Below are 22012 nucleotides of genomic sequence, written 5' to 3'. Positions count from 1 at the left end.
AATTTGGAACACATCTGTGAACAAATTGAGATAATTTATTTTCTGATTGAAGTAAACAATTAAAGTCTTGGTTCTGTAGTGGTAAAAAGAGGGTGAAGGAGAGGGTTGCAAGGTTTATTTGTGCTTATTCCACAATAAGGAAATCCAAAAAGGATTTCAGACAGAGTAAGAAGGAATTTTCCTTCACTTTTTTTCAAGTGTTTATATATAATGAGAGAGTATATGTTCTTGATAAATGCTTAATGAAATAGATTTATCTTCTAAAAAAAGTTTTTTGGCAAAGAAACTGTTGTAGAAAACATTAATCGTAAAATGTTCTTCTTGAGGAATGTTTTCCTGAAACTATAACTGGAGTTTTATGTTTGTTTCTTTTGTTTATCTTTTTCTGGTTGGCTGCTTCCTAATAATGTTTCCTTATTTTGTTTTATTTCAACAGTACTGTGTAGTAGTGTTCTTATTTTGATGAGAGACTAAAAACTCCAAGAAACATTTTTTTAAACCAACAATTGCTTTTGATAAATCTCTCTGATTACTAAAATGAAGTTATATGTACTTTCTCTCAAGTTTATTATGTCACTAAAATAAAATTTAATTTTTTAAGGAAATCATAGGCGGAAATAAACTAGATAAAAATTAGATTTTTATTATATTAGGACTATTAGAGGGGATGTAATTCAATTCAAGTATAGGCTTAACTCGTTTTTTGTCTTACTTAAATGACTAATGTAATTTGTTATAAGTGATAAAGAAAATATGTATTTGATATTGTGTGCTTTGGTATTTGTTACTTTTTAATCTAGTGATTGAATTGTGGCATTCTTTTCAATGCCTTACATTGCTTTCCCATGATGCAAGATAGTTAAATTTTGCAGTGGTTCTTGAGTTGGCCTGTGAAGAAAACAGGGATGAAAGGTTCTTCTTTGTGTTTTCCTGTTTCATTACTGACTGGCCATGCTCCCATTCGACTGGCCATCACCACTTTGGATTTAGTCAGCCTGTCAGCATTCATGTGCCAGGTGTTGAGTGCATAGCCAAGGTATTTTCATGGAATGCCTTTTTTTGTTAAGTTGCCTTTGTCTAAAATATTTTGTCCAAGTAGGTTTTTTTTTTTTTTTTTTAGTGGGGATGGTCATCATTTTTATCCGTTCTTTTTATTGGAGGGTGGCATAAAGATGGAAAATTATAGGAGAAAATAGAATGGTAGTGAATTTTGAGGGTAGGAAAATATGTGTGGAACCTAATTTTAAAATGAATACCTTGATGGTTAGAGGAAGATGTAATAGAAGTGTCAAAATTGTTAATGTATTTGACAAACTATGGCTGCAAAAACAATCATTCTGTTATATTTTGGCATGAACAATTGTCCTTTTATTGGGGCCATTAATGCTATTTTGGAATATTCACAGGCATCTACAGATAGTCGTTTAGCAGTGTCCATAAAGCATCGACACCACGATAACATCCAGTAACCCTGACAGCAGTATTTCAGAATCTCTGCCTGGTTAAATGGGCTATCTGTGAATGTACTTGCTCAGGGATGCATGAGCCACATCACCTATAAATTTGATTGGAAGCTACAGCACTGGCATAGGCTGATGGATAGCAGATTAGAGCCTTGATTAACCATGTGATTCGAAGACTGGGAATATATTGTCTAAGCAAGATTCATCAGACGCAATCAGAATTTCAAGTGGTCAGATGGAATTCAAATGTGTATTGTGGCTTTGCCTCCCCTAGTGCTTTTCCTCCTAGGTTGCCTTTTTTCCCCCTCTTTCCCCAAAGCTGAAAAATACTTCTTTGATGAATCTGCTCCTTACCCTAAAGCTGTCTGTCTGTTATTCATCAGAAAGCAGGTCGCAGTTCAGTGAGCAGAAGAAAAGATTTTAATAGAAGCTGTGCCAAGGGCTGTAATGCATCATTTTAGGGCCCTAATTACATTACAATGACAAATATCAATGGTGACAACAGCAATAACCTACATCCTTTAATGGCTGTGCTGGAAAAGGAGTTTGGGCCCCATGCCATTAGATTAGACTCAGTTTCAAAACATAGGCCATTAGAAGTGTGTGTCCACAGTATTATTGGCTGATCACTGAAGCCCAGTGGAAAGGCTGTAAATAAATGATGCCTCCCTAAAGCTGGTCCTATGGGACAAAAGAGGCAGAATTAGATGACCACGGAAGCAGCAGTGTTTCCGAGGCAACTTGAGCTTTCAAAGTGAGGAATGACCTGCTTAATTTTATGAAATCACACACACTTCTTACCCCCCCCTGCTGCCAATTAGCCTGACTATGAAAATCCCTTGGCAGGACAACTTAAAGAAATTAAGAAGTCTTTTAAACAAAAGGAGACCTTTAAAGAAAAAGTTTGGAAGATCTCCTTCCCTTTTTCTGTTATGTATGTTAACATATACAAATCAGTAAAACGGCTTTTCTACGTTTATTTTTAATAAAATGTAGATTCGTTTTTTTGTAGTTGCTCCGACTTAAAATAGCCTTGGTCCAAAATGAAAGGAGCCCAAAAAATACCTTGGTCTTATTTTGCCAGATGAGTAGTTTCCTTAGAGTAGTTTTTATTGCCTAGATTATGTAGGCAAACTAAAGAACTCAGTTTTCTTATGTGCCCACACATTTTTCAACCCTCCTAGCAAGGGACTATTTTATTTATGTAAACAACATAATGAGGAAAATATGCTTGGCAGATGGTTCTAAGCGTTAGAATCATCAGTTTGGTCTGCCCCAAAGTGTCTCATTATCTTTATTCTCTCCCCCTCCACCTCTCCCCGCAAAAAGCTTAACAGCCAAATGCCTTTGAGACGCAGTGCCTTCAGTGTGGTGAATGCTACTCTATTTTCTCAGCTCACCCTGGAATTTCACCCCATAACCACTGTGCTGTGTTCGTCCAGGTGGAGAGTGGTTTGGTGATTCCCATTGCAGCTTTTCATGGTGGTTTAAGCATTCTTAAAGGATGGCTAAATGCTCCACGGGGCCAGGGCAGTAAATTAAATCAGGTCAGCACGGTTGGGTCCTTATTCACTGCTGCTTATTGGTGCTGGGTTTTTGTCCATCCTCTTAGGAATGCAGCCTGGAATGGAAAGCTTAGCTTTGAAACTTCATGGTAAATTTGTGTTTTCTCTCTGCCGGCAAAGTTTTTAAGGTGCTGGCATTTAAAAGATTGCATAGCTACAAAGTCAAAAGGGTTGCTGATGAAAGACGGAAACCTAGATTGCACAAGTAGAGTGTCACTGTCATTCTGGTAATGACTTAGCAAGAAGAAGAGCATTTTTGTCCTCTTATAAAATGAGGAACTGACCCTGGATGGAATTTATTTTAAGAATCTCAGGAATAGTAATTGCTTTACGTTTTCTGCCTTTCAAGACTGCTCTCCTCTCCTTTACCCCATCCCATCATTAAAATATAAGCTATGTTGTATGTATGTGTATAAAAACCCACGTATTTACATGTCCCGTACATATCAAAGTGTATAAGGGGCCGTATGATAGTACAAATTAAGATGAATATCAGTGAAGCTCTGGGTAGCTTTTTAAAAAAAACTTAGCGGTGGTATTTCTTTTTTTTTTTAACTTCGTGTAGCATCCTATTAGTATAAAATTTCTGTACTTACAAAAATTATTGGAATAAACTCTGTTACCTGACATTATTGGGACTTCTGCAAATCTATAGTACAATGATAATTAATGTTCCCAAGGTTAATCTTCATATATATACAAATTGCTTTCTGCTAAGTATAGGAAGATTTTAGCATGTTCTAAACTTTTGCACAGTGAAAACCCTGTTAGGACACATTTGGAAATTTTTCTGATTGAAGAAAACATGCCATTCTCCAACAATTCAAAACTAAGGATCTGAATTAATCAAGTTATTTGGGTTAGTTGGATGCTATTCTTTTGGGAGGTTGGGGACTTTATTGTAAAATCCCAGTGCCTGTGTTTGAAACAAAGGTCAAATGTAGAAATTTTTAATGAGTTATTGAGAGACATTGGGATGTAGGGAAGAATGTATCTTTACTATCTAAACTCAAAAATCTCAAGGTTTTATGAAAAAACACATTAGAAAGAACAAGGGTCCTGTTGAAGGCTTTTGAAAACTGATTTCCAGTCATGAAAATAAAATTCCCTTTTATATTGTCCTGGTGCTTGAATAAGTTGACTTTTTAAGATGAATGCTGGTTAATAAATTGTGCTATTAATGTGGCTCTGTTGTCACTGACTCCTTTTAATAGGCTTGCTGATGAGAATTTTCCTCTTCCTTAGGAAATATGCCAGCCAGAATATAAAGTGTGTTTTAATATCATCCTGTTAATATTTCGGGAATTTGTAACCAGCTGACTGTTCTCTTTATTGCTTTTCTTTCCTTTTTTTTTTTTTTTTTTTTTTTGCAGGCAGAGATTGTCAAGAGGCTGAATGCTATCTGTGCACAAGTCATTCCTTTCCTGTCCCAAGAGGTAAGGCGGTTGGTGTCAGGCCCTGGGCTAGCAGGTGCCATTTTAGTGGTTTTGCAGAAAATGGATTGTGGAACTGACTCTTTGGCCTTGTCTCTTGTGTTTCTATTGCTCCTTTCTAAGATACAGTGTTTGCATTCCAACTTCTGCACCTTATTAACATTCAGTGGAATATAGTTGTGTTTATGTGATGGAATATTTTCTGATGTGTAAAGCAAAATTCAATTGTTAAAATGTTTTGCTGTCGTTGGACGGTGTAGGGTTGCTCAGAATTATCAATGTTTGTCATAATGGCATCTAATAGGGTCGATTGAAAAATTGCCCGGAGACAAGAGCTCGTTCTACACTTTTGTCGCTGGGTGTTAGGAGTTGGCGGAAGACATATCAAATAGAAAGGCTTTACATGGTAAACAAACTAATGTAACTTTTGGCTAGCTGCTTTTAAAAAGTTACTTATTATTACCAGATGAAGTCTTTATGTTGTTGGTGCATTTGGGAAAAGACATGCAAAGTAGAGTCAGTGGACTTAATACTCTGAGTCCCATGGCTCTCACATGTCATCAGGGCTGGCGTGCAGCTCACTCGCTTTCTCTTGCTCACCACCAGTGGAAGTGCATGCTGTCCGCAAGCGCATACACAGTGGAATGAGGAGGTGCATTTCTAGTGCATGGTGGCTTCCTTGTGGCTTTTTTTTCTCTCTCTTTCTGTTTGTTTGCTTGCTTGCTTTTGGTGGTTAGGGAGTTTAGGTGAGAGTACTGGAAAGATTACTTTGCTCGGGTAAGATCAGCTATGAGAAGGAAGAAGCTAACTAATGGAATATCTGCATGTCTTGCAGCCACAGTGCTTTGTGTTGTGGACTAGGAGGCACCAAGGCACTGTCCTCCTACCACCCTTCAGTTCTTATAAGTGTGTTGTGCCACCACTTTTCAGGAGAGCGGTTCATCCGCCTGCCTACCAGCGGGCATGTGCTGTTGTCAGCGTGCAGCTGGTACTTGAGCATGTGTGTGTGTATTATAGATATGTGGGTTCCTTGTGTGTCGTCTGGGTTAGACCTCAGTAACCATGGGTACCTTTCATCAGGTATATATCCCATGGGGGTGCTCATGTTCACAAACCATGGACCTAAATTAACATCTTGAATTCAAATGCTGTTCTGGATCACAAACAACAAAGGATGTATTGTCTTTCTGCCCCTTCAGCTGTGACTACAAAACCACCACCCACTGTATCCCCGTTTACCTACTCCTACTTAGGTTTTGTTTGTGATGACTAGATTAGATGGAGTGGTGAAGGAGAGTCAAGGGGCCTGTTTGCATTTCTTTAGAAAGCCTGTCTGCCTTTGCCTGATCCAGACCAGTGTGTATTTCTTCTTACTTTAAGCAACTCTGCTTTAGGGAGATGGAGAATGGGAAGAATGTATAACCCACAGAGCTGTAACCAGGCTGAGGTGTCATACCCCAAGGAAGAGAGAAAAACTTGAATTATCCCCGAGGTGGTATTAGACTTTGGGCCTCTGCAGGCGCAGACCCCTATATAGAATCAACGGTACAGCTTATTCCCATGGCATTTTTATAGGATCTGTGGGGTTATGTCCAGAAGTGGAAGGAGGTCTTAGGGGTGTCAATGGAGCTGATTTGCCAATAGGTTGTTTTCCCACATGAGTTATGTTGTTCGTGTGAGCAGGCCCAGTAAGAACAGAATGTGTAATAATAATGGTGCTGAGCAAGACTGGACTGGAATTAATTGGCTAAGGAAGTTGTCCCTGTAGAGGAAAGCCATGGGGAGATGCTGGCAACTCCTTTCTGCTTTAGGCTGGGAGGATAGGCATCATAATCTCACCACCTAACTATTTATTTCTCCAATACTTTGACATTTCTTGGTTGAAATCCTTGAGTCATATGTAATGAATGACCTATGTCATGGTTTTCTAAATCCTAATTCTGTGTATATCTTCTGCTTACTTTGGATTTAATTGGTTCTTCTTTTTTTAGTTTCCTAAGGTGTGTGTTTGTTTATCCTTTAAAGTATGGGCCACAGACATGTTTGTTCCTGTCCAGTCCAGGCCTCTCTGATGTTTTGTGTCTGAACATTGCCCACCTTGTTTCCTCCTGTGGGCGTTCTGTGAGCATCAGACTCCTTAATTCTACCCTGAGGCCAGATGGACCGTAATCTGGAGGGAGGGAAAGGAGGCAGGTTGTTAGAGGAAGATGAATTCTATTTCCTGTCTCTTCAGAGGCATGGAAAATCACTCTTGCATGGCTGCAAGCATCACTCGGTGCCAGGACTGAAGGCTCTTAATCTGATCTTTTAACACTGGCTCTCTGTGTGACAGTCTCACTGCCAAAACAGCAGCTGTGGCATTAGAATTTATTTTGAAATGTTTTTATTTAAAAATTAATTGATTGTCTTTAGAAAAAAGAAAAACATTCCCTCAAGACTAGCATATAAACCATAGGCCAGTGGTTGGAGGGTTTCTTTGGAGTTTGACAGGAACAAGAGGTAAATTTACATACATCTAGGTGAAGTCTATTTTTAACTTAGCCTTCCATGTGCTGATTAATGAACCTGCTTAATAATGCTTCTGTCTAGTTTACTGCATTTTCTTAAATTAATAAAAATATATAGTACTGTATGAAAGCTATTAAATAAATTGTTTTAATGGCAGGATATTTTTTTTAAGAAATAAATTGTATAATTGTAGCTCAGAAGTACTTGAACTGTGTCTATGTACATAACAATCACAGGAAAAAGAATTTTCCTATTTGATTTCACTAAAATGTTTTTTTAAAAGTTATAGCCAATATGTATTTTAATGATGTACCTGTTGCACTCACAGACAACTACTTCCAAAGTCCCAGGCATTAGACAGAGGTATTGCCAACTCTTGTCATTAAAGTGAGAAACTACAGTTCTTAAAATTTTATAGAATCCCTAATATCAGAGAAACTTGATGAGTGGGGTCTCACCTGTCTGAAGCAGTTTTTTGCTTCCACTTTCTTTTAGGAATGGGTAAGACTGATCTATATTCTGCTGCCCTCCAGTTTCTTCTTTAAAAGGCAAATATCAAAGTAGTAAGTGGGAAGCTCTTCTCTATCCTGCTTTGGATCTTCTTTGCTGGGGAGGAACTATAAATAATCAACTCCCCGTTGGCAGTTCCATAAGCAAGAGTTGCCAGGATAATGACAGTCGCATCTGGGTTGAGTCCTGGCCTCCCTGTTACGCATTGCTTGGCTTACTATGAGAGTTAAGCTGGGCGACCTTTAGCAGGTGATTTGCCTCTCTAAGCCTCAGTTTCCTTATCTGTACAATGAGGTTAATAATAGCCTGGAATGCATATGCTCACTGTGAGGATTACTTGGGATTATACACGTGCAGTTTAGGGCATAGTAAGCACCTCCTGGTGTTGCCCAGCAGTAGCACTGGCTGGGGCAGGGAAGTTTTCTTTTGGGAGGATCTGGAGCCAGCCCTCCCTCCTCTTTATAGTCATTGCCTTCTGGAAGAATGCAAATTGGTTATCTTCCTCTCTAATGTCCTTCTTATAGGAGAAAAAAGTGTAAATTAAAACTGAACCCAGGGCTGTGAACTAGCTAAAGAGCTCAGTGAGGCATGTTAGGTAGCCCCAAGGGTGATTTTCATCTAGCTCCAAAATTAATTTTCCAGTTTAGCAAACACCTGTCTCTCCCCAGCCAGCAAGCAAAGATCCAAAAGGTGACAGCTCTTCAAGGTGTTCAGCCTGCAGAGCTGCCTCCAAAGGAGCAGTGGTTTTGGATGGGGTCTGATTGTACCCACCAAGCTATCTAGGAAAACAAGCTTCTCAGTCCATTTGGGGACTGGCTGTTTTCAAAATACTTGGTGGCTTAGCTGAAGTTAGTTTTGTTATTACAAGTAGTTTTTGTAGGTGGGCTATCTCTTTTCATCAGTGATTTCAGGATATAGCTTGTGGACCCTTAGACCTTGTGGGCCCTCAGTAGAATTGAAGGATGCCGGTAAGTACTGACCTACCTCCAGTGCCCAACCCCCCCACCCCCAATATCCTTTTAAGAAGATTCTAACGTAGATTGAAAACTATGAGCTGCTTGTTACACCCTGGCAGCAGGGTGTAAGCATTTCTGCTAATTTGGAATCAGACCAGCTCTGCCTGTTACTGGCTTTATGTTGGGACAATTGATCTCTCTGAGTCTTAATATTCCTATTGAATGGCGAGAATAACCCCCATCTTTATAGTATATGTGCTGCCGAAGTGAGCACAACCCCCATCTTTATAATGTGTATTGTATTTATTAAAATGTAAAGCACTTGGGATAGTAAATGCCAGTTTTGTTTTGTTTTGTTTTTTTCCTTTTCCTGGGAAATGGATTCTATTGCAGCTTAATTTGGGCCCCAAGACCTTTGGAGAGGAAGGACTTAGTAAAAACTGAGGGAATTCAAGGTCATATTCAGAACGAGCTGGCTGGCAGTCTTCCTGTGAAGGTAGCTGGGCCTTGCAACTCCAGGGGCTGCTTCCAACAGTGGGCAGTTAGCTCACACAGGTTATCTTTCAGAAGAAAGGGAATATTTTATTTTTTTGGTAAACCAGTAAGTATTATCTTAACCTATTAGGTTGATTAAACATTAAATATTGGGCACTAGCTGAGGACCTGATTTGCAGGATTTTGGGGATGGGCAGGGTATGTTTCACGGTGATCAACAAGGTGCGCCTAAGACCTTTGAGAACTTCAAAATCCTAATAGGCCTTAGGTCAGTTGGTGAAAGTGTATTACATTATAGTTGAAAATCTTCTTTGCCCAGGGTGCAGTTGTATTTTTCAGAAACTTGTTGCTCCGTTGCCAAGGAGCAGAGTTCATTGGAAGAGTTATGTTATATGTGAGGCAGTGTGATAAGAGCCTGAGGTCAGGCAGACTTGGGACCAAATCTGACCTCAGCCTCTTGCTTCTCCCTTTATCACGTTGAGCAAAATACCTAGCTTTTCTCGGCTGCAGTTTCCTCATATATGTAATGGGATACCTGCACTGTAGAGTTGTTATATGAGGGTGAGTGACAATGTAAAGGACCTAGCTGGATATTTGGCTGCTTTAACAGATCAAAGGAACAGAGGTTTAGTCGAGTTAAAAGCTTGTTTCTCTCTGACATAACAGTTTGCATAGAAGCAGCTGTAGCTAATTTGGTGACTCCGTGATGTTGTGAACTCAAGTTCCTTCTCTAGTGATTTTCATCATCCCTAGCACCATCACATCCTGCCCCAGCCAGCAGGAAGGCGAAGAGAGAGGGCATGTGCTTTTACTTTTAAGGGCATGATGTGGAAGATGCTCACATTTTGCTCACTGTGCAATAGCCAATGCCTAGTTCCCTGCCCACACCTAGCTGCAAGGAGACTTGGAAGTGTAGTCTTAGCTGAGTGGCCGTTATGCCCACCTAAAACTTATACTAATGTAAGAGAAGAGATACCACGAGACAACTAGTAATTGCGTCTAGGCACAGTGCTGTGCATTAAATAAAAATAGTGACCATTATTATGACTGCCCATGTTGATTTGAAGGGAAGTCATATTGAACCAATGGTGTGTCTTCACGTGATAAACTCTAGCTCCGACTAGATAATCAGCACAACTCATATTTTAATTTATCACAAAATATACAGTAACACATAGTTCTTGTTACCGAAGTCTCCTCTGAGGTCTGACTTGTAAGGAAGAGTCACCCATCAGGAATTGTTTATCATTCATCCATTCACAAGAGGTGGAAAGGAACCCACATGAACAGTATGGGCCCTGTGGGCTGTCCAGGACTAAATGCACAGCTTATGTTTATGCCCATATTTTAAAAAGTACGAAAATTCTTCACACTTTTTAATTGAGACAGCTCTCAATTGAATGAATGATAGAATAAAGCAGATCACATATAGGCCTGCCGTATTTTGTAGTAGACTTGCTGGATCTTTGCTTCAAATGCTACTTGAAGCTGGAAAAGTTATTGTTAACGAAATCTCTTCTCATGAGTGGAGCATTTTGCAAGTCCTTAAGTTAGTCCTTTCCCCCTTATCTATCTCAGACGTACTCTTTCGTGAATATGTATTGTCCTTGAAATGGAGAAAATGGGATCAAAATTTTTGACAGTCTCCTTCCCCGAGAAGTTATGGAAGATATATTAGATAAGTCAGTCTTTGTTTTGTGGAGTTTTAAGCCATCTTAGAAAAATTAGCTCAGGTTGATTGTTTTGCAGCATCAAACTTGGATCCATTTTGATGTCTTGGGCCTCAAACCATTTCCAAATCACAGCCTGAAGTAACCTGAAATGCGTGTACCTTACTGGAGGGAGTGAGAGAGCATACAAGTGGTTCCTTAGGACCAGTGGCTTCCTAATTCCCGTTTATTTAACCCGTGGTCATCGTTACCTTTGGAGAAATGGCGTTATTTATCTTTAACCTTGTTTTCAGCAGATTGTTACAACTTGTTTCTAGTCCTTCAGTGCCAAGAAGGATGACTAGTCCACTCTCCCCACTCCTCTGTAATCCCATAGCTGAATTTTCTTGTTCCCTGAGTTACTGAAGCTGACGCACAACTGCTTGGAGGCTGGTGGAGGAGCCCTGTGGGCTAGTCCTCCAGAGTCATGGGGAGTCGGGGCAGCGCCCAGCTTGGAGCCTGGGCTTAACCAGTGAGCAGTTGTTTTTTCCTTGCATCTGTGAATATTGATTTAACAAATGAAATAAAGAATTCAAGACATTCTTTGGACCACATTTAACAATAGTTCTATGATCATTAGAATTTTTAGAGTATAAGAGGGAAAATTGGGAGTGAAAATTTTAAGCCTTTTACTTTTATTATTATATTTACGTAGGGAAAAGGGAGCATTCCAACCTGAATGCTTTTTAGTGCAAATTTAATTTTAACTCAAAACTTGGTTTTTATTGCCCTGTTAACTTTTCTAATGAATAGTACCAAGTAGTTAGTGTTTTTTGCCAGAGTTCTGTAGGTTTGTTTGGGTGCTCTGCATTGCATTTAAATGGTAGAAAGTAATATAAATTATATAATAGTGGTAATATGCATTTATTTAAATTCCAATTCCAATAGGCTAGAATAGCTAGTCAAATCAAATGATACATGAATTTCTGTTTTGGACATGCCATAAATTTGGTTCTTTTAATTTTATGGGAAACCAACCCTTTCTATGATATGAGATATGGATGTATCTCAAATGCTATTTCTTTGGCACCTGGATTAGTATGGTACTGAATTACTCTCAACCACATTTTGTATGTATAGAATAATTGTAAAATGGAAGTTGAAAAATGTGATCAGTCACTTTCATATTGTGCCTTAGGGAGGAAATGAACAAAATGCAGTGGTTACATGCACTGGTGGCTGTGTTCTCGCCTCATAATGGCACCAGGTTAACTCATCTTATTGCTTGTTAACTTTGTAAGGAATCAATGGCTTGTGATAACATGGTTTGATGTTAGGAGAGCTTGGCTGAAATCACCAGAGATCCCCTGATAAGTATGCAGTGACACCCGTTAAGTCCATCTTCAGAGATCGTTCATTAAATGCCAGCAGCCTTCACAGGACACATCTGCTTCCCAGTCAGGACCGTTTCATCAGTGTTGGTAATGTGTTAGGACAGCATTGTATATCTAAAGACTGTCCTCAAATGACGAATACACCTGGATTGGGGCTTTAGAGGATTTGGTCCATTCTTCTGATTTTCACATTGGACAGCCTTTCATTTAAAATATGTATGTTTTTTTCACAATACTGAATGAAGTATCAGAGAGGATAATCCTGTCCCATGTGGCATGGTTGACTTGTTGGCTTATTCTACGTGACCATGCATTTTGGTGACAGTTGGATATTTGGTGAGATCCTTATGGTGGCATTATGCCCTGCTTGCCCTCAGCAAGTGCAAGATGATATTCAAGAGGGAGAACTCTTTTTCTGCAGGTTTAAATGTGGGCCCCCTTCCAAAGGCAGCAATGCTAATAACCCTTATCTTTATGTGTCTAAAAGAATTAGCGTGCATTTGAGAAACAACTCATTTCTTTGACTTTCCAGTTAGGTAGTGATTGGATTATTACTGAAGCTAAGCTATCAAATACTTAGATTACGTAGAGATGCATTGCCAGTACAGTTAGCCAGAGCCATTTGTGGCTATTTAGATTTAAAGTTAAATAAGGTTAAAAATTCAGTTTCCAAGTCACACTAGCCACATTTCAAGTGCTCATTATCCACACACATGTGGCTAGTGGCCACCAAATTATTAGCACAGATCTAGAACATTTCCAACAATGCAGAAAGTTCTGTTGGAAAGCACGGACTTGTAGAGCTTATTGGATGTATCTGTGAAGAATGCCTGATCCCTCTCTGAGTGAGAATGGAGAAGGTAAGGCCAACCCGTCAGTAGGAAGGAGACTTGGGCAGCATTTCCCAAGGTGTGCTTCTAAGAGCTTTAATCGCATATTCCTTAGCTAAAATTGTTTGGAAAGCCCTGCGTACATATTCACTATCTTTGAGATTTGAAGCTCGAAGAATCCCTGCAGTTTACCAGGTGTTAGCCAAATTAAACCTGGTGTTTTTTTTTTTTTTTTAAATAATACCTAATTTTTGTGGGACTAACATTTCTTTGAATACCATTTAGAAAAGGCTGAGTTGAATTTTTGGTTAAATTTAAGGCTTATTTGTGTCAATAAACTTGGTAGAGTTGCTGAAAAAAGCTCAGTAGGATGTGAGCCTGACTTAGGGGACATGGAGTGACACTCAGATTTGATCTGCTCAGCCATACCTGGAGTGTTGTGTCTAATCACATTGAGCATTCCAGAGGAGGAGCCCAAAAGATGAGTGGCCTAGGGCAGTGACCTGGGGATATTTAACCTGGAATAGAGAAAATTGAAAACATACATTATGCGATTTTCAAATACTTGAAGTGCACTCCAGTGGAGGAAAATTTAGAGGCAAAACTGGGTCCAGTGGGAAGAAGTTATGGGGAGGTAGATTTCACTCAATATTAGGACCCATTATTCCAAAATGGAAAAAGCTTGTCCGTGAGGTAGTGAATTCTTTTTCAGAGGATGTAATCAAGCAGAGACTGACTGACTACTTGTTTGGGTGTGACAGAGGAGATTCATCCATTGGATATAGTAATGGCCTTTGGCCTGTGGTTGGTACTGCAATGCCACCATCCCAACCCCCTCAGCCCAGGCAGCATTTAGAAATCTGTAGGCATTTGGAAATATGGAGAGTCGTTTGTCGGTTGGTTGGTAAAATGCTTGGGGCACTACTGCCATCTGGATCTCATGATTTCTAAAGGCTCTTTCTAGTTTAGAATGAGTGCCTTTTCATGTACATGTGGCTAATGATTCCTATTAGCACACAGGAAGGGTATTTGGTCCAAGTTCAGGCCTAAGTATCCTTCACTTAGAATATTGGCATTAGACCCTCTAACTGTTCTCTCTCCAATCTGGTTCACCTCCCTGCCATCCAGCTTCTTTACTATTCCCAGGTCCATCTTACTAAAATGCAGAGCTTATAGCACTCAGCTGCTTAAAAATTTTTAATAAAAAATGTCTTACCAGGATAAAGTGCAACTTCTTTGCACGTCATGCAAAGCTCTGTTCACTGTTTGGTCTCCTCCTACCTTATGGATTTCACTTCCCACTAGTAGTTGGTGGTTCTATCGAGTATGCCTACATCATACTCAAGTGACTTCAAGCGCTTGCCTTTGCTGTTCTTTTTGTGAATACCTCTTCCACTTTAAATTAGAGTTTTGCATGAGTGTCTTGCCATGCATGCCCAAGAAGGCGCTCAAAATCCTACCTTGCCTTGTCTCTGCCAGCTTTTCCCTGTCTTACTCTCCTTCTCCAGCCACACATCCTTTCTTTTCCTTGACAGACAAGCTCCTTTCTCCTTCAGGGACGTTACTCGAGCTGTTCCCTCTGCCTGGATTTCTTGTCTCCTTGCTCTTCATCCACAGAACTCCTGCAAATCCTTCAGGTCTTGGTTGTTGGGTCAGCTTCCTTAGGGAATCTTCCCCTAGCCCTAAGATTTGATTAGATAATTCCCTGATAAGTGATTGCATAGCATCCTGTAATTTTCTTCATGGAGATTATCCTCCAATTGTAATTACTGTACAGAGCCTCTTGAGTATCACTAATTCACTGACTGTCTTGTTCATTATTCTAATCTCAGTTCCTACCACAGTGCCTGGCGCACAGTAGGTGTGGAAGTAATTGAATGAATGAATAAGAAAATGAAGCTTATCCTGATGCCCCAGGCAATGCGCTGGCCATTCCTTCCTATAACCTGCCCTAGGATTTTATGTCTTACATTCCTGTACTGTAAGGTGCTCTCTGTGTCTGGGAGTTCTGTGCGGGGAGGGAGGGGGGCGACCATTATCTCTTGCTCACTTGCATCTCTACCTGTTAGGAACGATAGTGTTTTTCATTATAAGAATCCTACTTCATTTTACACCTCTACTCTTACTACCTACCCCTTTACTGTCCCTATCAATAAGGGGGATATTTTAAAAAATTCTAAGTTGTAACGTAGAGTTTATTACTGTTTTTATTAGAAGTACCACGTCTGTTGCCATGCCCTAAAGTATTGGCGTGGCAGGTATTGTCATAATCTCTCCTGAGAAGCATACATTAAACACCTATTGTACAGGTATTAGCGGTTTGTTAAGGTCTGTTTCTCAGCAGGCTTTGTTGGACTTTTGAGCTTATATTATTTCAGTCTCTTTCTTGTAGAAAAAAATATTTTAAATACTTTTCCAGAACAAATGCAAAAAATAATTTTATGGTGAAAGTAAGTAGGCAAATGATTTAATGTATAGAATTTCATTTTACTGGCTTTTTTCCCAACCATGCTTGTGTTCCTTAAATCACAGTATTTTATTGAGATATAATTTACACATCATAAAATTCACTTTTATTTCTTTTATTTTTATTTTTTATTTTTTTTGTCAGGAAGATCAGCTCTGAGCTAACATCTGATGCCGATCCTCCTCTTTTTTTGCTGAGGAAGACTGGTCCTGGGCTAACATCCATGTACATCTTCCTCCACTTTATATGGGAGGCCGCCACAGCATGGCTCGACAAGCAGTGCGTCGGTGCGTGCCCAGGATCCGAACCGGCAAACCCCGGGCCGCCGCAGCGGAGTGCGTGCACTAGACCGCTTGCCCCACTGGGCTGGCCCCAAAATTCACTTGTTTTAAGTGTACAATTCAGTGATTTTTAGATTTTTACAGAGTTGTGCAACCATAACCACAATGTAGGATTTTTTTTTGAGGATTTTTTAAAAAATTATAAATCACGGTATTTTAAAGAATAAATAATTGGACTTTTTTTTTTTTTTCCAAATCCCAGTTAGAGGCCCCCTCTCTCACCCTTGGCTTGTTAATATATATTTAGTGGCATTTTATTTGGTGGCACTGGTAGAGAGTTCAGAGCGGGAGCTCATGTCTGAGTGAACAGCTTGAGCAGTAAGAGCAGCCATAGTGTTGCCTTCTGCAGATTTCCTGGAGCGGGAGTGGCTGTCACCATTTGTGGTGAGGGGCAGAGAGGACAGGCAGGAAGTGGGAGAGGAAATGAGATGTAGGGTGCAGTGAGGAGGAGAGGAACAGAGGGGGCAGGGGAAGGAAAGGGGAAGAGATGGCAGACAACGGGAAAGCCATCATGGTTCTGAGAAGATGTGAAAAACTTGCTATATTTTCTGAGTTGGAGAGCTTATTTGTTAAAATGTGAAAATGGAAAAAAAAAGCCTCCTTTGGGTCAGTTTATGGGAGTACTTTGGACTTCTTCCTCAAGTGCTTTTTCTCTTATGATCATTTGCCCCTTCTTCCCTGAGTTTTAATTTTCACACCTTACCTGGTGTGTGCTTCTTGAGTCGGTGGTGGAATGTTACTATGTGGCTGAGTAAGCAACGTTGGGGTGTTTCTGGTGCTTTGAGAGCACACGGGGGAGGAGGCATTCTTTGCCTTAGGGACCTTCTGTTCAAAAGGTCCTTAAACAGCAGATGATTCACATTTGTAAGCAGAAATAGGGAAGTAAAATCCTGAACTACAGGTAAAGTTCAGATGTGGTGTTGTAGTCTATGGCCATTGCCATGAGAGAAAAGGAAGGAGCTGAATCATGATTTCCATTGTCATTTTAGCTTTTTAGCAAGAGTTTCTATAGGAGCATCAGATGTCAGCATTATGGTTCACTGGTGTGTTTCTGGTTTTCTCAGTAAATGCACTTGATTTTAATGCTGAGCCAGAGAGATAATACCTAAGGCATTTTTGCCCATCTGGGCAGTTGGAATCCAGTATGAAGCAAGAGTTGAACAATCTTCATGGTAGAAAGGCCCTAACTAGATGCATTTTCTGCATCTCTGTCTCATAAAACTGTTCTTTGAATACTTAATATGAAGTAGATGACACTTCAGTAATATAGAGATATTTCAGTAATATACAGAAATGGCACAGAGTAAGGGTTTAAAAGCTTTTGTTGTATGAATGGATGCATGAGAGGAATGAGTGATATGCCTGTTGGCTGTGTGTACATGTGGTCCTTTGGCTTTCCTTTCAGTTTCCTGGAAGTTTTGAGCAGCCATTGTTGAATGTTGGAAAGTAAAAGGTGGAAAATCCTATAAAAATTTCTGTCCATGTACTCGCTTTGAGTGTTAGATAAATCCCAGAGCTGTCCTCCATGTTGTCTTTTTTTCTCTGCTTTCCAACTACTGCCATTTTTTACAACTCTAACAACCAGATTACCTTAAATCTAAACATGAGCTCTGTCCTTGGCACATAGTAGGTGGTCAATAAACATACATGGTCAGGCTGCCTTCAAGGAAAAACTACTGTTACTGGTCATTTTATTGACTATGCCTCTCGATTCCTTCTAGGGTTTTCATAAATCTTTAGGATTTTTACTTTCTTCAGAGAAAGTGGAAAATGAATTATTTCATTTTGGCAAATGTTTTATTAAAGAGTAAGAGAATAGATGGAGATATCTATGAAGACTTTGGGTTTGTTTCTTAAGCCTTTTTTGGAAACTCTTACTGTTAAAAAAAAAATCAAAGGTATATAGTTTAATGTTCAGAGTTTATTAAAAGCTTAAAGTGCAGTGATCTATTATTTGACATTTTTCCGTTAGTTATAGGCACAAAGTACACATTTCTATTAGGAAATCAAGAATGAAAACAGCACATGTAGATAACTAATTTAAGCAGCTTTCTTTCCCACATTATCCTCCCACCCCATCGCCACCCCTACACAGCTGGGATGTGGAAATAGTGGTCACCCTAGTTAATCTCAGTAACTGTACTATTTGAGGGTTTTGGAATGTAGTACCAGGTAGTTCAGGGGGAATTTCATGTGTAAATGATGGCTTAGCTCTTTGTACCTTTTAGGCAGTATGATAGCTGAGCTTCGTATTCACTTCACATCGGTGGAGAAAGTTAACTACGTTTCTCAACTGGGATCAACCAAAACAAGACTCTTCCCAGCCGCACAGAGGAGGGCCTGTTTCACAGCACAGTCCCTTTGGCTCTTCATTCACTAAGCCTAGTTGAAAAAAGTCCAAAAGAGACCTGTTTTAGACTAAATTTGAGTGTGTAGATACTAGAATGTTCAGGTGTATTTAGTTGGGAATAATATTTACATTTTGGGGGTACTTGTATAAGCAGTTGGGTATGTCCAGATGTGAGTGAGTGCCTCCATGTGGAGACTTCTGTGCGATTTTTCTAATATTACAAAAATTACTAATATCAGTTCTTGCTCATTTTCTTTAGAACTGAATCATGGATAGAGGGATTTTCATACACTAGTCATCCTAGTTTTTCCAAAAGAAAAGTAACTTAAACTTGTAGGTTTTAGTTTTTCTGTTGCATTTAAAAGAAATGCCTGACGTTGCTAAACTTTACTGCTAGCAAGAGTTGTACATTTTTAATCTCTTTTAAATATGAACACTTTTTACATTTCCAGAAGCAACCTAAATGTTTACTTCATGTCCTTGTTGTTTACAAATATCACGAGAAATTTGAAAAATAAATACTTACAGGAAATATTTTCAAAATTTTTATGTAGATGGCAGAGAAAAGGGGGGTACAGAGAAAGCAGGTTGAATGGGTTGTGTTTGTTAGTATTAGTGGAAGGTGTGGTGTCAAATTGCACTACGGACATGAAAGTAAAATTTAAGCTGCTTCTACCAGTTGTAAGGGAGCATCCTTCATGGGGGCGTAGTTGGATGCCTCGTTGCTTCTCAGCAGTAAAGACCCATATGTACCCTAGACACTTAGTCATCCACCATCCGGGGCTTTTATTTGAAATATGGAGACCCCTAAATCCTGTTTTGCATGTAATTGAAGTTAGAGGACATGTTAGGAAAAGCTGTTCTTGACTGACTAGAAAACAAATAATTGTATTCTGTTTCTGATCTTCATTTATAGCACCAGCAACAAGTGGTGCAGGCTGTGGAACGGGCCAAGCAGGTGACCATGGCAGAACTGAACGCCATCATTGGGGTACGTGGCCTTTCCATTTTAGCTCTGATCTTAGTGTTTGTCATCAGCTCTCTCGCTTTCTCTGCTTGAATTTTATTCCATCAGAGAGGCAAAGGGCAGTAGAAGACCATAAAGTAAAATTAAGCACTTTGCCTTCAATCTCATCTGAAATTTGATGACTGCCTCAGAAACTTTCTGGATCACATTCTCACCAATTCAAGTTGATATGTTCCTGAAAACTCTCCCCTAAGGAGACGGGGTAGTTCTTTTTTATGATATTTCTTTCCTTTGCAATCAGCTTCTGTTGCTAACCTATGCCAGAAAAAAGATATAGATTGCCCTGATGTTAAAATGGCCTGATTTTATATCTTTCCTCAAACATAGAGTATCTTAATTATTATCATTTTCAGTGAAATAAAATGTACATTTTCACATCTCGCTGCTCCTCTTCCTCCCCTGTGATCGGTGATTCTTTTGGGCTAGTGTCCATTTGTAGTAGAAGATAATAGATGAACTACACCTCTTTGAAAAATCAGTGGCTCAGTTAGAAAATCCTTCCTGGTGATAGTAGCATTAATGCTGCATAGAAATTCATGGGTTTGGGCAGTCACCCCAGTTCCACTTACATTTTTGTTCTCCCAGATTAATGTAACACGTAATAAAATAAGGTGCTAAAACTTAGAAATAATAAAGGTGAGAAGTCTTAGCTGAAAAGAGCACAGTATTCACGTCTGTTTATGCAGCTGGTACAAGCAGTTCCTTAGGTTATTCTAATAAAGACACTACAACTGTACTTTCCTCTTTCTGCCCCCTCCCAAATACTTTCTTTTGTGTATAGATTATACACAAAAGTCTTTTCTTTTTTCCCCCTCAGTGTATCAAACACACTTTGAAATGCTAATTATTCCATTTACTTTCATTAAAATTCAAATTGCTGAGTGAAGATGCGGATAAGGGTCGCCTGATAATCAATCTGAAGTGAAGATATTGCTTCAATTATGCCTCTGTCTTTTAACAAGGAAATCAGAACTCAGGGATGACTGCCGATGGTGGTAGAGCAGTAGTCTGATTGTAGCTTGTTTTTTACTAGGCTATTTTGAGCTCTATTTAGTATCCCTCTGACCACAAGAAAATACTGGTAGTAAATTAGAAGACGAAGACGTAATAAAGGGAAAAGAGTAACCTTTATTTCCTCAGAAGTGCCCCTTGGAAAGAAGAGGCTGAATCAGAATAAGCCGAATCAGAACAAGCGGTATAGACTCATTTGTCATACATTTTCTATGCTCCAGGGGTGGGGGAGAGATGAGAGATGATGACATTTCACAGTTTTTATTTCCTAAAATTCCAGAAAAGAGTAGTGTAATAAATTTTTTATAACATTGAGAAAGCTTTCATCATCAAGTTAGTATATATGTATATATACCAGCTGTGTTTGCTCGAAGTGTCTGTTGTCTCCACGTTGGGCTGTATTTTGGTTACCAAATCTCCCGAGGTCACTAGGGCTGGAACCTACGTTTCTCACCCAGTACGCTGTCTTCCGTGAACGAGAGACTGCGTGGAGTGAGGACTAGTCAGAGAGCTTGCTGGGTCATTTCTGGCTTCGTGTTTATTGTTTGTGTGAAGTGCTAAAATGCAGGTAGCCATCCTACCGTCTGTCTGGTTGGCACCCTTTTCTAGGAAAACAGAATGCTTTTTTGTTTCTTTTTTGAGTCTTGTTAGTTACTGTCTGTACAGTGGAAAGATTAATCTAAATCAAAAACACATTGTTTGGGGTTGGATGTTGCTTAAAAATCTGAGGGAAGATATAAAATCAGAACAAGTTCCCTTCCCTTCATGGCATCAAGTATATTTTTAATACTGTTTTATATCTATTTCATTTTACATACTTTGTTTTGAATGGGATGGCAGATTGCCTGTTCTCAGGGAAAGGATGATTTATTAGACCGTAGCCGAGTTACTGACAGACATATTGTGTATATATGGATTTAATTATTAAAATAAAGCTAATTTAATTTTGTGGCTTAAAAACTTATTTGAAGAACTAACTCAGTCGAGTTGCATGCTGTCAAAGCAGCATGTGCTATAGTTGGTGGATCTGGTGGGAATTCCAGATTATTTGTATCTGAGTAGAAAATGAAGTAAAAAATCACATCATCTGACTATTCTGAAAAGTTGATTGCAGAAATAGAAAAACAAACCCAGCAGTTTTCTGGAGCCACAAACCAGAGAGAAGAAAAGAGCTCAATTATAAACTTACTTGATGCATTTCTGCTGCGGGTGTTCTCTGTCCTCTTTGGTCTTTTGTGTGTTTCGTCCTGGTAGTACCTTGTGTCTGGTAGTTTTCAAAGTTGTAACATTGTGGAATTTTCAATGCACCTGCTGTTCTGTGTGCCCTTGGGCATGGCTGTGTTGTGAGGTGGTGGTATTTTGACCTGCTACTAAAAGTGGTGAGGGGTCAATTTTAGTTTTTTGTTACTTGATTTTTAGAGTGTAGTGGCAAGGATTTTCTGCATAGAGGAAATGAAAACTTTTCCTCCTGAGAGGCACAGACCCATCTAGGCCCCTGCAGACCTTCATTTATTTATCACTTCATATGTATCTGTTTTATATGTATGCGTACCATCTACACAAGCACAAATGTTCCCAGATTTAATGAAATCTGATGAAGCACCTTTTTAACTCTGCAATATTATTCTACCTTCATTGGTAAATGAGCCAAACCAGTGATCCATGCAGTTTAAATGCAAAATGCTGAAGTGAGCCCGAAACCTGGAGAGGCAGCTTGTTCTCTTGACAGTAAGCTAGTTGTGTTTAATGGAATGAAACACAGTTATAATGATTTCTTTCACAGGTCATGTTCAGTTTAAAACTGTTGATAGATTGAAATAAGTTAAATATCATTTATCTTTTATTTTTAAGGAAAAACACCAGAAAATTCCTGTGTTGTTTTCTATAGTTAATATTTTGTGTTTTGTTTTGAATTGGCGGTATTTTACATTTCCTTGAAGCTTTCCCGGAGTTCCCCCAAATGGGCTGAAGGAGTGTTGTATCTCTGATTTGATTTTGTCATGTGTCCTGCTA

General features: G+C 39.3%; 1 protein-coding gene across 10 annotated transcripts in view; it reads left to right on the top strand.

The window, feature by feature from the left end:
• Positions 1–22012, top strand: part of TLE4 (TLE family member 4, transcriptional corepressor) — a 140458-nt gene that overhangs the window by 30803 nt on the left and 87643 nt on the right. For 4 of the 10 annotated variants that reach the window (XM_004439618.3, XM_014794695.2, XM_087444437.1 and 1 more), the window contains exons 5-6: positions 4402–4464; positions 18878–18952. The exons of 1 other annotated variant lie outside the window; for it this stretch is intronic. In XM_004439618.3, coding sequence (XP_004439675.1) covers positions 4402–4464; positions 18878–18952 — 138 coding nt within the window. The remainder of the gene's footprint in view (positions 1–4401; positions 4465–18877; positions 18953–22012) is intronic. 5 more of the 10 variants (XM_087444438.1, XM_014794696.2, XM_087444439.1 and 2 more) reach the window with 2 other exon arrangements.

This window comes from Ceratotherium simum, chromosome 20 (assembly GCF_057802395.1).
Source record: "Ceratotherium simum simum isolate JZ-2026a chromosome 20, ASM5780239v1, whole genome shotgun sequence".
Classification (NCBI taxonomy): Eukaryota; Metazoa; Chordata; class Mammalia; order Perissodactyla; family Rhinocerotidae; genus Ceratotherium; species Ceratotherium simum.
This window is presented reverse-complemented; position numbering and strand designations above follow the sequence as displayed.